The sequence below is a fragment of the Hippocampus zosterae genome, chromosome 3, assembly GCF_025434085.1.
Source record: "Hippocampus zosterae strain Florida chromosome 3, ASM2543408v3, whole genome shotgun sequence".
Classification (NCBI taxonomy): Eukaryota; Metazoa; Chordata; class Actinopteri; order Syngnathiformes; family Syngnathidae; genus Hippocampus; species Hippocampus zosterae.
Genome location: NC_067453.1, coordinates 4,939,568 through 4,953,238, shown reverse-complemented (window position 1 = coordinate 4,953,238; position 13,671 = coordinate 4,939,568). Strand labels below are relative to the sequence as shown.

At 42.8% G+C, this 13,671-nt stretch overlaps 1 protein-coding gene and 1 long non-coding RNA gene across 8 annotated transcripts in view; both read left to right on the top strand.

Moving 5' to 3' along the window:
- Positions 1–13,671, top strand: part of LOC127597785 (uncharacterized) — a 151,558-nt gene that overhangs the window by 29,321 nt on the left and 108,566 nt on the right. The gene's annotated exons all lie outside the window — the stretch shown is intronic.
- znf276 (zinc finger protein 276) overlaps positions 1–13,671 on the top strand; it is a 48,564-nt gene that overhangs the window by 4,065 nt on the left and 30,828 nt on the right. For all 7 annotated transcript variants that reach the window (XM_052060894.1, XM_052060893.1, XM_052060892.1 and 4 more), the window contains 4 exons: positions 341–614; positions 854–1,163; positions 1,278–1,324; positions 1,434–1,808. In XM_052060894.1, the coding sequence (XP_051916854.1) occupies positions 395–614; positions 854–1,163; positions 1,278–1,324; positions 1,434–1,808 (952 nt within the window). In that variant the 5' untranslated portion in view covers positions 341–394. The remainder of the gene's footprint in view (positions 1–340; positions 615–853; positions 1,164–1,277; positions 1,325–1,433; positions 1,809–13,671) is intronic.

The window sequence follows — 13,671 nt, the reverse complement described above, 5'->3', positions numbered from 1 at the left end:
GCGCAGAACCCTCACGCTTCCTGGCCTCTGGTAGAAGACCAGAGCTGAATATGGGACGGACACCAGCCGAGAGGTGTGACGAGGAAAAAATATATCAATAAAACACACACACACACACACACATTTATATACTCCCAATCCAAACTCCTCATGAGCATTCAACCCTGTGGTCCAAGGACAACTCCCAAGAAAAGGTTCAGCTGTTCAGCATTGAACAGCCCCATCACCAAAGCCAACCTTAGGTTGGGTACCATTCACTTGACATTTTTGTTGTTATATTTTCTTTGAACTGAATTTTCCTCTTTAGAAAATTAATCATATTGTATTTTTGTATCATCAGGGCCATCGGTGATCCCATCATCTACATCAACTGCTGAAAGTCTTGTTGTAGACCATGAAGAAGAAAAGTAGATCCCTAAAGTCATTCGAGCTATCACAGCATTCCAGGAGAGCCTGTGAGGGAAAGAGACCATGTGGAAGTAGAAGAAAAACTCAGAGAATTAGTCATGTGACTGCGGTAACATCTGACCTGCGTCATAGAGATGACACAACAGATTCTACCTACACTTTGACTGACAAGCACAAGCATTCAGATGACAAGGCAAAATCCTCCAGTGAGTGGCTGATGGATTTTTAAGTTGAAAGCATTTTTTTCATACAGTTTATTGCGTGGAAAGTTCGAGTGTCTATTGAAATATGCATTGTAACTGGGAGGGATGGTGATGGTGAAAGTTAAGCAATTATGAATACTTTATAGCATATTTAAACCATGTTTTTTAATGACACTTTTCACTGAACACGAGATGAATTTTCACCATAATTTTCCAACTGATGTTTGATTTCATCCCCAAAGGAATATCCACTGACATCTGCAGATTGTGCCATGGCAAGTTTTCTCCACGGAGTCTACTGCCTGCCTTCAACAAATGGCCTCAGGATTTTCCTGATATTGTTAATGACGAAACATATGCTGTTGAGGCATCACCACCTGTATTCCATGTTGACTTTCAGCAACTGGTTGGAGTGCAGTTGGACCCTGACCCTCGATTATCGGAATTTGTTTGCAAGAAATGTCACAGCGAGTTCTATAAGTGCCACAATATTTTGGTCAGGTTTTTGCAGATGGTTAATCACCTGCCTCTTGGGAAAGACAATTCTAACAGGTGAGACTTTGTAAGCATTATATTTGGTGTCAGAATTTACTGTTGTTACTTTGCTGTGTATTTTCATTTTCATTGTAAATGTACAATAATTATGTATGCTTTTTTTTTTCTCAGGCACTATCCAATGTTTTCGGACTCATTGATAAACGATGGGTCAACAAGTAAGAAAAATCATCACCTGTATGTCCTTATTGTTAGAACCTCAAAGTTACTTTAACAATTTGCTCCAATCTGAGACATTTTTGTTATTATATTTTCTTTTCCTTCCAGCTTCACAAACACTTTCCTCAGACACTGCGTGCCTTCACAACCTTGTGTCATGGGCTCATCATCACGGAGAGGCTTGCAAATCTTGCCCTGATCTGAAGGAGGTTCTTGAGGGGCAGTGCTGGGGCTCGGTCAAAGCAGTGTGGTGTTGTGTTGCTGGGCACAGCTACACTATAGACACACAGAGCACTACCTCTGCCAGGTTTGGTCATGTGCTCAACTCAGGAGAGAGTGGAAATGGTGCCAGAAATATTTCAGGGGAGGTAGACTGTGACGGAAGGAGCACTGCAGTTACAGCAATCTGTAAGCAGACTAAACCAGGAGTCACTCCGCTGATTCAAAGTTCAGCACTGGCTGACTGGACCTGCAGCACTCAAGGTACAGTTACATTCACAGCTTTCACAATGAAATGTACAGCATTTTCTTCACAGGTCACATTTTCAATCAATATATGGCACACACGCGTGCAAATGTGGCGACTGAAAAACAGTGATAATTTTACCGTTTACAGTTTACCATCAGCGAGTCCCAGGCACTCGCTGATTAGAAAAGTACGAGTCCCATTATGCATTTCGAGAGTCCCAAATTTCGAATTCTGAAATGGTCTACTTACTCAATTCATATCATATGATAATAACACAAACAACAACATATACATACAATTATAAATAAATGCTGCAAAAATGTTAATAATTCAGGAGCAGGCCTGAGGATTTTGGAAATTCACGGCAACCGTTTTTCGGTTCTGTTGGATTACCCAATGGGAAACCACGGTATCTAATTGTGAGTTCCGTAAACGTCCATCTTGGGAACCCATTTTTCTATTTTGACTGATATTTATAATCAAGAATGCTGAAACTCAAAAGTATAATGTTTCAAGGGTAAATGTTTGAAAACTATGCATTAACAATGAACATTCCATCAGCAAAAATAAAATGTTGTACTGATATGGCATTATGAATACAACATACCACAAAATCAGAGTATTTTTTCCAATCTCACACTACAAAGATTAATTTACCGGTAATCATTAATACAGGCAAGTATTGATGTGGCTTGATACCCTCTTCCCAAAACGATGCAAGTGTAATCAACCATCAATGTGATGAAAGAATCTAACACTCGTCATCATTTGTTCGACCAACAGTTAACATTAGCATTTGTTGAGGAGAGTCAGCTTTTCGTTTGCTTCTCGCTCTCCTAGGACACAAGTCCTTTTATACCTCTGCAAAGTGGAATAAAGACACAACACCAAGTCGTTCGTTTTCCGTTTATCGCAACACAAATCGATTTGGGCTTCTGAGAGTTCAGAGTCCTTTCAGAAGCCCCGAAGAAACACATTCATGAGATTATATAGAGACAATATGATAATGAGAGGCTGGGAGGTACGCCTCCCATGCAAATCCCGAAACAAAGAAAGTTACATGTCATCTGACCCGGTGTGGCCGAAGGAAGCCAGGAGCGGTGAGGTGAGACCAGACCACCACTACCCCCCATTTGGTGCGATGGCAGGAACAAAGGAACAAAGATACCGGAGATAACAGCTCCTCTAAAACATGTCCCGCGGAGGGGGGCCCCAGAAGTGGTGGGGGCCGAGGGCACTAAAGTTGATTGTAATAACTTTGAGCAGTATATACCTTCAACCGCATTTGTACATTGTTTCTTTCAGTGTCTGAACAAACACAACCAACAGGAAGGAACAACACCATAACCAAGTAAAAAGCAGAAATAAGGAAGATCAAGCAAAGTTCGATTTTGATATGATGACAAAGTATAGACCACTGCTGCTGGTCACAGATCTTGAGATTAGGGTTCCTCTTTGAGGGCACTTGAGAGCCTTCAGGGACTTTTATGAGGAAGTGGAGGCAATAAAAACCCTCGGGGGGCTGTTAATTACCCAAAGGGAGATGGGCTCTAAACTTCAAAGTACATCCTTTGTTTTAACTACTTCAGCAGATGTTCAGGAGAGAGACTAGTGTCAATAGTTCTCATACCAAGATGAAATTCAACAATGTTCTACTACTACTTCTAGCGGAATAATTCCTTAACAATCCCTCTCTTGATCACAATTAATATTGTGATCACAAAACTTCGGTGTCAAACTCCGTCGTCAAAGCGGAACAACCAATTCTGTCTTGTGCAAAGCACTTCAGCGAAGCCTGCCACCAGTGCCCACATTAGTAGAGAAATAGAGACCAAAATAACCAGTATAATCAGGAAGATATGTTATTAGTTCTGGGCCCCCTGAGAACTTTGTCTTGGTTTCACGTCCAGTCGTCCTTCCGAATGTCACTTTGAAGTTGGAGACGCTTCTTGGGGCTGACGCATTCCTTCTCGGTAGACAGCATGATGGGTCCTTTCTGTCACTCTGCGTGGTCCCATTCATCTCGGCTGGTGCCCCTTCCGCTGTAGGACCCCCAGATACACATGCTCGGGATACGTCTGTGGTCTCGGGGTGGTCACCCAGGAGTCTCGTCCGCTCCTGAAAATAGGAGACGAGAACACTCAATGACTCCTTGTCTGATTCATGGGGAATCGTTTGTTGAAGAGCCCCCGGGTCCATGGATTGCCATGGAGCGGGGAACTCCTGGTCACGTCCCATCTTAAAAGGTGTGAGACCCGTGGTGGACTTAACGGTGGACCTCATGGTGAAAGCGCAAGTGGTAGCGCCTCATCCCAATCCGATTTCTCAGAGGTCATCACCATCTGAGTTTTTGATATAAGCCTCTGATACGTTGGTTCGAGCTTACCTTGATTTGCAGATGAAAAAACCCATGCCTCCCGAATTGGAGTCTTCGATTTAGTTGCCGACAGGACTGGACGTCCATCAATTTCATGCCGATACAAACCAGTCTCATCCCTGGCCACCCGGTTAGTTCTTCTCCTCCGGGATACCCTCTCTTGGTCTGAAATAAGGTTGTTAGTTTGGAAAACATACAATTTCCCATTTTTGATTCCACTTCCACCACTAAAGATCAAGTCGTCTTCTACTGTCTCTTTAGTCATCTAGTCTGCTTTGTCATTTTTTTTCATTTTGTCTTTTACGTGGGAAAGTCCTTCTAATATGTGCCCTGCATTTAATAACTACTTCTTTTGGTTCTAGCAGAGCCTCTCTAAGTTTTTTGTTTCTTTGTTTCTTCTTCACTATGTTGAATCGATGTTCCTGTGGCAGTTTTTGAAATTTTTTATTGTAAACATTTGCCTCATGCTGCCGCATATCTGATGCATGCTGAATATTTTTGTTCAATTGGGTCCAATTGCCTGCTGACGTATGTCAAAATTCATCAAAATTAGTCTGTTACTTCCCTGTTGTTCACGTTCCTGCCATTCACGTTCCCCTCTCTTTTCTGAAAAAGAACTACAGAAACAGAACCTTCTTTTTCAGAAACATCTAAGTAAATCAGCTAGACCAGGCTGCACAAGAGAAACCGGCATCGCTGCACCTTCTGATGTGTTCAGTCTCCCCAAAAATATAAAGGCAGTGCGCATTGTAATTTTCACATGCGATAGTTTGAAACCGCAAAAAGCCAAACGTCAAAGGAGCCGCCTTGCGGCTTCCAAACAGCAAATCTTAGATGATGCATCGATAAGAACATTACCATGCCGAATATGTACAACGCCATCCGTAGGTCGGAAAGAGTAGATTAGGTGTTTAAGCACTTGAATAAAAATTCCAGAAGACAAAATCGAATACGTGGGCCAACCGAGTGTAGTAAAATTTAACTCCAAGGTGAGAGAATGAGAAAATTCCCTATACGATTCTGAAAGTGGTATATGGAAAAAACCTTAGCTAAATCGATTACAAAAAAGGTGTACGAATGAGAATTTTTGGATATTTGAGTAGACGGCAAAAAGTATGAGCGGCGCGGCCATGTCAGGCCTAGATACCAGTCAATGAGTTGAGATCCTCTGACAGGTCCACTCTGGCTGCCACACCCTTCAGGACCTACAATAATTGAGGAGGAGGGAACATTAAATAAATTGCCTTGTGTTTCACCCAAGCAGGCCATGCGATAAATTTCAATCTCTAGATTGTCAAAAGCATTGTGCAGTGGGAAGGACCGATCAGCGGGTGGTAAGGTCATATGGAGGAAGTCTAAGGAGACCAAAGCCGATACTGTTGGAAGACAGAGTTCAGTGGTGGGTCATCGGCTGACTTTAGCAACAGTCAGCCTTGCATCAGCAGGCATTGGGAGCAAGTGTGGTCCAGCATGTACAAGTTCATGACAGTCTTTCAGTGAGGCCAGCAGTGATCCCTATTGTTGGGGATTCGGGTACCCATGGAGCAGATGGGTATTGTCCATTTGGGGGTGCCGTATCCTGTCATTGTTGTTGGTTTTGCGGAGGAGGAGTCAGAGCTTGTTGATCATAGCCTGATTGATGAACAGGTGGGTGCCGGCGGTGCGGGCATTTCCTTGTCCAATGATTCACATCACCACAAATGAAACAGCCAGCTTGGCTCCCGTGACTTCCTCGTCCACGCCTACCTTCCCGTCTCAGACCTCCCCCCAGCCATGCGTCTCGGCCCTGCCTTGTGGGCAGGCCGTAATGTTGAGGTGTGGCTTGGAGCTGCGGTGTGGGTGTGATCAGCCGTGGTGGAGCCTGTTGAGAGACACTGATTGACATTTGATTAGATCTCCCAAGTTTCTCTTTTTTGCATGCATTACTGGAGGCTCTCTTAGCCTCTTGTATTTGTGAATTCAAAAAGTTGTTCTGTAGCTTGGATGCTTTCTCAGTCTCTTCCTCGGCTCTCATTCGAGATTGTTGCACATAATATAGGAAATGAGTTCGCCAATTCACGTCATCTGAAGTGGGGAGAGAGTGGGAGAGTTAGTCATCATTTTCTGCACATCAGACGGACAACCCCCCAGCACTGCTTGCCTGAACAAAGCCTGATTCAATGGATGACTATTGGGGTCCTGTCCTGTGACAGTCACCCAAGCATCCATACAATTAACCAAATAAGTCATTGGGTGTACCTCAGATAGCAATTCAAACGCCAGTTGTTGTGAAGGACCCAATGTTGTTGGATAAATGGAACTCAGCGCGTCTGATTTTCTATCATTCAACCTAGTCAATTTGCAAGAGACTATTCCCTCTAAAAGGTCCATAATCTCTTTGGGTAAATACTCTTAAGCCAGTCAATTGCTCACAACTGTATGTCATAGTCAATTTTAGGCATATCCAGCAACATTTGCCTCGTCAATTCAGTCTCCTTAGTTACAAAAGTGGTTGCATCCCAAACACTCATGCTCTCATTATCCTGTGTAATTTGCATACATTTTTCTACTTTTACCAATCGTTTATGAACCACCCTGGGCAGATCAGGGGGAAGCTCGGCACACAAGGGATTCAGGTGGGGGCCAGTCAAATGGCCAGTATGCCTTACCCCCCTTCCTGTAGGTTTGTGCTTACAGACTTGCCTGTGGAGCCTACACAATGATTAAAGTGCCCCTCTGTTAAGACGTTCATAAAAATTTTTTTTTTTTTTTTTTTAATTCACTCAATATCTGTAACCCTCACAACAGTGTCTGCGATTGTGATGAATATAGACACATTTTCGTGTGTGTGGTGGGCTCAGGTCTCTCTGCCTGCAGATTGACCTTCCGTTCCAATTTCTTCTGCCTTGTCTATGTACAAGTGACCACTCGGCGCCTGTAATGAGGTCATAATTTTAGTGCTCGTCACCTCATGCGGTGAAGGAGGCATCCTCGCTGCCTTGTTTATCATAACTTTGTCGAGTCACTTTGGTTATATATTTTTTTTCTTTTTCCAATGTCGAAGGCAGTGGTCAAACTGCCCATGAAATGCAATATATAGAAGAACCTCTACTTGTCAACTTGACCCTCTCTTGTCCCCTCGCATATCAGCCACATCATATTATCATCTTAGAAACATCCACCGGCTCCGCTCTTTCCTCACTCCTCACATTCAAAGCCATCCATAACCTAGCCCCTCCATACCTATCTGACCTCATCCTACACTTGTCCGCTCTTTTCGTTCCTACTCCTCTCTTCTTTTCTCTGCCTCCCCTGCTCGTCTTGCCACCATGGGAAACAGAGCCTTCAGTCGATCTGCTCCCCAGCTCTGGAACACACTCCCCGCTGACCTTCGTAATACAGACTCATTAACACATTTTAAATTCCGCCTCAAAACACATCTGTTTGGACAAGCCTATTCACTCGGACCATAGAGCCATTATTCTTTCTGTTGTTGTATTTTTTTCTTATTTTATTTGATGTTGATCTTAACATTGTATTCGTGATTTTAACTGCTTGTTGTAAGGTGTCCTTGAGTTCATAGAAAGACCCCACAAATAAAATGTATTATTATTATTATTATATTATTACTATAGCTCGAATTGAATACACTTAGTTTTTTCTTTTTATATTTCAAACTATTGTCTTATTCTTACAATTTATTCTTAAGACCTTATTTTCTTGCTTTACTTCCCCTCTGCGCAGTGCATTCGCCCTTTTCTCTCTCTGCGCAATGCATTCGCCTTCCTTTCTTTCCTACTTACCACCAGACGGTATTTCAACCGTTTTCTTGCCTTCAGGCGTTCCGTCCACCTTACAGTTCACCATGTTTTTATCATACTCACCGTCCAATATACTCCCTTATGGACCGTGTGACGTCACGTAATTCTCCAATTGTAACAATGGAGCTGTCCCTAACTTGCCCTAAATATACAGCTGTTTACTCAGACCGCGATCTCCATTCGTCAGTCCTACAATTTATCAGCATCCAGAATAATAAAAATTACCTGGACCTGCCTCAGCAATTAACCACTAATTTTTTAAATGCCTTCGAACTCAGACCGCGATCTCCATTCGTCAGTCCTACAATTTATCAGCATCCAGAATAATAAAAATTACCTGGACCTGCCTCAGCAATTAACCACTAATTTTTTAAATGCCTTCGAACTCAGTATCGTCTTTGCTCAGCTGTCTACTCAGACCGCGATCTCCAGTCGTCAGTCCTACAATTTATCAGCATCCAGAATAATAAAAATTACCTGGACCTGCCTCAGCAATTAACCACTAATTTTTCAAATGCCTACGAACTCAGTATCGTCTATGCTCAGCTGTCTACTCAGACCGCGATCTCCAGTCGCCAGTCCTACAATTTATCAGCACCCAGAATAATAAAAATTACCTGGACCTGCCTCAGCAATTAACCACTAATTTTTCAAATACCTACGAACTCAGTATCATTTTGTTATTTGCCACCTACAAGACCCAATCACTATACTTGGTTCAACACATTCAGGATCAGAGCAGTTTGATTTGATCGGTCCAGATTGGACATAAGCCGAATCTTGACACTTCGCCCGTAATAACAGGAACAGGTGTGTCTCCTTACCTTATTTAGCGGGGCCCCTGGTTACTGCCTGATCTTGAAGGTCTTGGAACCGGTGTCTGTCTTTTTCCAGAGGAACCCTGTTCGTGACACCATTTGTTGAGGAGAGTCAGCTTTTCGTTTGCTTCTCGCTCTCCTAGGACACAAGTCCTTTTATACCTCTGCAAAGTGGAATAAAGACACAACACCAAGTCGTTCGTTTTCCGTTTATCGCAACACAAATCGATTTGGGCTTCTGAGAGTTCAGAGTCCTTTCAGAAGCCCCGAAGAAACACATTCATGAGATTATATAGAGACAATATGATAATGAGAGGCTGGGAGGTACGCCTCCCATGCAAATCCCGAAACAAAGAAAGTTACATGTCATCTGACCCGGTGTGGCCGAAGGAAGCCAGGAGCGGTGAGGTGAGACCAGACCACCACTACCCCCCATTTGGTGCGATGGCAGGAACAAAGGAACAAAGATACCGGAGATAACAGCTCCTCTAAAACATGTCCCGCGGAGGGGGGCCCCAGAAGTGGTGGGGGCCGAGGGCACTAAAGTTGATTGTAATAACTTTGAGCAGTATATACCTTCAACCGCATTTGTACATTGTTTCTTTCAGTGTCTGAACAAACACAACCAACAGGAAGGAACAACACCATAACCAAGTAAAAAGCAGAAATAAGGAAGATCAAGCAAAGTTCGATTTTGATATGATGACAAAGTATAGACCACTGCTGCTGGTCACAGATCTTGAGATTAGGGTTCCTCTTTGAGGGCACTTGAGAGCCTTCAGGGACTTTTATGAGGAAGTGGAGGCAATAAAAACCCTCGGGGGGCTGTTAATTACCCAAAGGGAGATGGGCTCTAAACTTCAAAGTACATCCTTTGTTTTAACTACTTCAGCAGATGTTCAGGAGAGAGACTAGTGTCAATAGTTCTCATACCAAGATGAAATTCAACAATGTTCTACTACTACTTCTAGCGGAATAATTCCTTAACACATTACAACACGTTGTAACGAATGTTTTATTACTAAAGTTACTATGCTACAACCAGTAAATTATAGAATAACCAATACTGTTTCATAATATTTTTCATAGCGATTAGACTATACAGTGATCCCTCGCTATTTCGTGGTTTGTTTATCGCAAATTCATAATTGTTTTTTTTTTAAGTCCGCAAAAAGTCTGCAAACGGACCGCGAGGATCAGCGAAAGTCAGCAAAACAATAGTGAGTCACATAGGGCAACATATACAGTACATGTGGCTGAGGGGGTAGGGGGGGGCTGAGAAGCCACAAAGTCATGTTGATTGGCTGTGCATCTGCTTTCTGTTTTATCAAGTGGGGTTATTCATTCATTCATTCATTCATTCATTCATCTTCCGAGCCGCTTGATCCTCACTAGGGTCGCGTGGGGTGCTGGAGCCTATCCCAGCTGTCTTCGGGCAGTAGGCGGGGGACACCCTGAATCGGTTGCCAGCCAATCGCAGGGCACACAGAAACGAACAACCATTTGCACCCACACTCACACCTAGGGACAATTTAGAGTGTTCAATCAGCCTGCCACGCATGTTTTTGGAATGTGGGAGGAAACCGGAGCACCCGGAGAAAACCCACACAGGCCCGGGGAGAACATGCATACTCCACACAGGGAGCTGGAATCGAACCCAGTACCTCTGCACTGTGAAGCCGACGTGCTAACCACTGGACTACCGGGCCGCCCCAAGTGGGGTTACTCTTTGATATTTAATCGGTGTCTAAGTGTTGTTTACATGCGTGCTAGAGTGTGTGTGTGTGTGTGTGTGTGTGTGTGTGTGTGCACGCTCGTGCACCGTATGCGTGCTCGTGACATGCGTGTGCGTGCGGCTGAGAGAGAGAGGAGGTTTATCAGAACAAAAGCAGGTCTCTTCCATCCTTAATTGTCTAATCATCCTTAATTGACGAATCATAAACACGGCCACGGGATCGTTGGTGTGTGTGTGTGTGTGTGTGTGTGTGTGCATGTGTGTGTGTGTGTGTGTGTGTGTGTGTGTGTGAGTGTGAGTGTGAGTGTGAGTGTGTGTGTGAGTGTGAGTGTGTGTGTGTCGTTGTTTTTTGTTGTTGTTTGTTTTGTCTGAGAAATTTCCTTGCCCCAAAAACGCACATTATTTGGAACTGTGCTCCTGCTGGAAAATTGTGCGTCTAGGACGCGGGACGCAGAGGTAAGGAGATGGCTGCGACTGAAAAATAATTACAGGTTGTACACGTACAACAATCGGAAATCTCAAGTCGAATCAACATATTGATTATAAATATTGCCGCGTGGGGGAACATTTTTTGAGAGCACACGCACCTCTAGCTGGGTCCCATTAACTTGAATGAAAGCTGCAGCTGGAGAGCCTTGGCGTTCACGTTACATAACTGTTCTGGCCCCCGCCTCGAGGGTGACGGCTTTAAATAAAGAGCCGATTAACAACATCACAGTGTTTGCCAAGTCCAATCAAATGTATTTGTATCACCTTTAATCACAAAATCATCTCAAAGAGCTTCACATGCCCACAGTTGACAAATATTAACATCCCCTGATCTTAACCCCTAGCAGGACAATGAAAAAAAAAACTAAACTAAACAAATAAACTTCAAAAAGAGCCTGCAGATGACAGAATCATCCTTCCAGGATGACCACACTGTCATAGATTCTGAGTGGGCAACGTTTCACATAATACAGTATTGTGCTTTACAATGTTAGTTATCATGACATTAGAGTCCATTTAACAACCTGAAATGCTGCATAAAGACTCCTTCAGAGAGGAAGGTCCTCCCTAAACCCAGCCCAGTTGGGTAATGAAGAAATTTTAATAGCACCGGCTCCGAGTATGTGATCCACCCCAGTTCTTGTTCAGATCAACCAGAGCAGATTCCGCACAGCGACAGCCAATTGGATCTTCATCACCTGTCCAGGGGGAAGGACAAACAGAAGCAGCAGCGTGTCAAACAGGCCAATAGCAGTTGTACTAAATGCAAGACAGTACAAATGAGTGGGTTTTAAACATTTCTACGAAGGTAGCGGCTCTAATCTCCAGGTGTTGGGCATTCCAGAGCACTGGAGCATGAATAGAAAACACTCTAGAACAGAGGGTACCCAAACTTTTAATTGCGCCCTAGGGTCATCAAAAAGTAATACTAACGGCTAAAACTATTTCAATCATACTTTTGTTTAATGGAACACCCAAGGTGATAATTAGACCCATTTCAACGCACTTGACAACGAAAGTTGTTTGTCAATCTCCAGCAAGTGACATCACTTGAAGAATGCCAGGTCGCCAGTCAGCCATTGTACTGCATTGTTGATTGGCCTGTTAACTGCTCTTTGCCATTGTTATAGCATTATTAGGCTAGTTGCACGAGTGATTTTTAATTGTCAAGCTTATTCCTTTTGTCATGCTGAAGGACATGAGGCCAACTCGGCTTTTCTCACTTTGATTTAAAGTTTTTCAGTTTATAGGTTTATACTTTTGCAGTTTGCAGCTTTGCAGGTTGAAAACCTAAAAAAAAATGAAGATATGAAATAATTAATCTTTTAAAGCTAAGTAATTTGACTTGAAATGTGTGTTTTAGTCTCAGTAAAATGTATCATTTGACATGTTATCCAAAATGATCTGGACAAAATTGGACTCTCCAAACGTGGACTCGGATAAGAATTTGACACAAACAGTTTTTATTCAAAATTGCGCGAGGCCGACAAAGTGCAACAAAATTCGCTGGTTACAATAACCAGGAAAACTGGACAAATGAAAAGCAGAGATTTTTCCGCTTTTTGGCGGAATTACGCTTTTATTCCAGTCAAAATGGACCTATTTATATTGTTCCAAATCCGTAAACAAAATCTGGTGGGTGGGGGGGGGGTCCGGACTTATCTTTGGCAGAATCGGGGCTCGTAATGTTTGCAAGCATCCATTTTGAGTCTCGTTTTTTATCACGAAACGTTAGTTTGTGGTTACTTCCTATATGGGCTAAAACCAATGTCTTACTTGTTGTTATTTGTCGCAAATGCAAATCACAACCAATCCGTGTTCGCCTTCCTAAAACCTTTTTCGCGAATGCCGAATGTTATCGTGACGAAGCTAAAGTGCGTCAGATAGATGCAGATCTGAAATACATGTTTCAATGGAACTGGTTGGTAGTGATGGGACGATGATACCTCAAGGAGTGGATTGACCCACTTCACAAACTGTGTCAGCACTGTACTGACACTGTGTTAGTCACCCAATAGTAACCCCTGCAGTAGTTATAAAATCATTGCAGGTAAAGAAATTCCTTGTTTGTGTAAATGCTAAACTGAGTTGGTATGTAAAGTACAGTATAGCAAATTTGAGTTATAATTCAGATGTTTAACTTATTTAGAAAAGTTTTGTTAAATTATGTGAAATAAAAGACACAAAAGTGATTCGTTTATGAAATTTTATTGAGGAACAAAAGTTATTGGAGTGTCTTTGCCTCAAGGCGATTTCTCCTCTTAGACACCAGCTCACCAGCTTCACATGGTTCAGATGACGATAGTGAGCAGAGAGTTTTAAATGAAAGTTGATGCAGATGTGGATAAGTTTTCAGGTTCCATTTCCAATATTGTAAAGGGTCTTGGTTTCTGGGTGTGTTTGCTTCTGACAGGCAGCGTTGGACTTCAATTATGGAGGATCTCGCAATTATAAGACAAAATGAATAAAGCAACTGTAAGGCTCTTTAACTGACTATCGTTATGTATTACAGGTCATTCACCTGATAAACTGATAAAATGGGTGCAACACACCACCGTAAAACAATTGTATATAACAGTAAACAATGCTCAAAGGAGAAAAAGATTTTCCACGATCAAAATTTCGCAAAACTCCAGCCAACAAACCCACAACATGTTG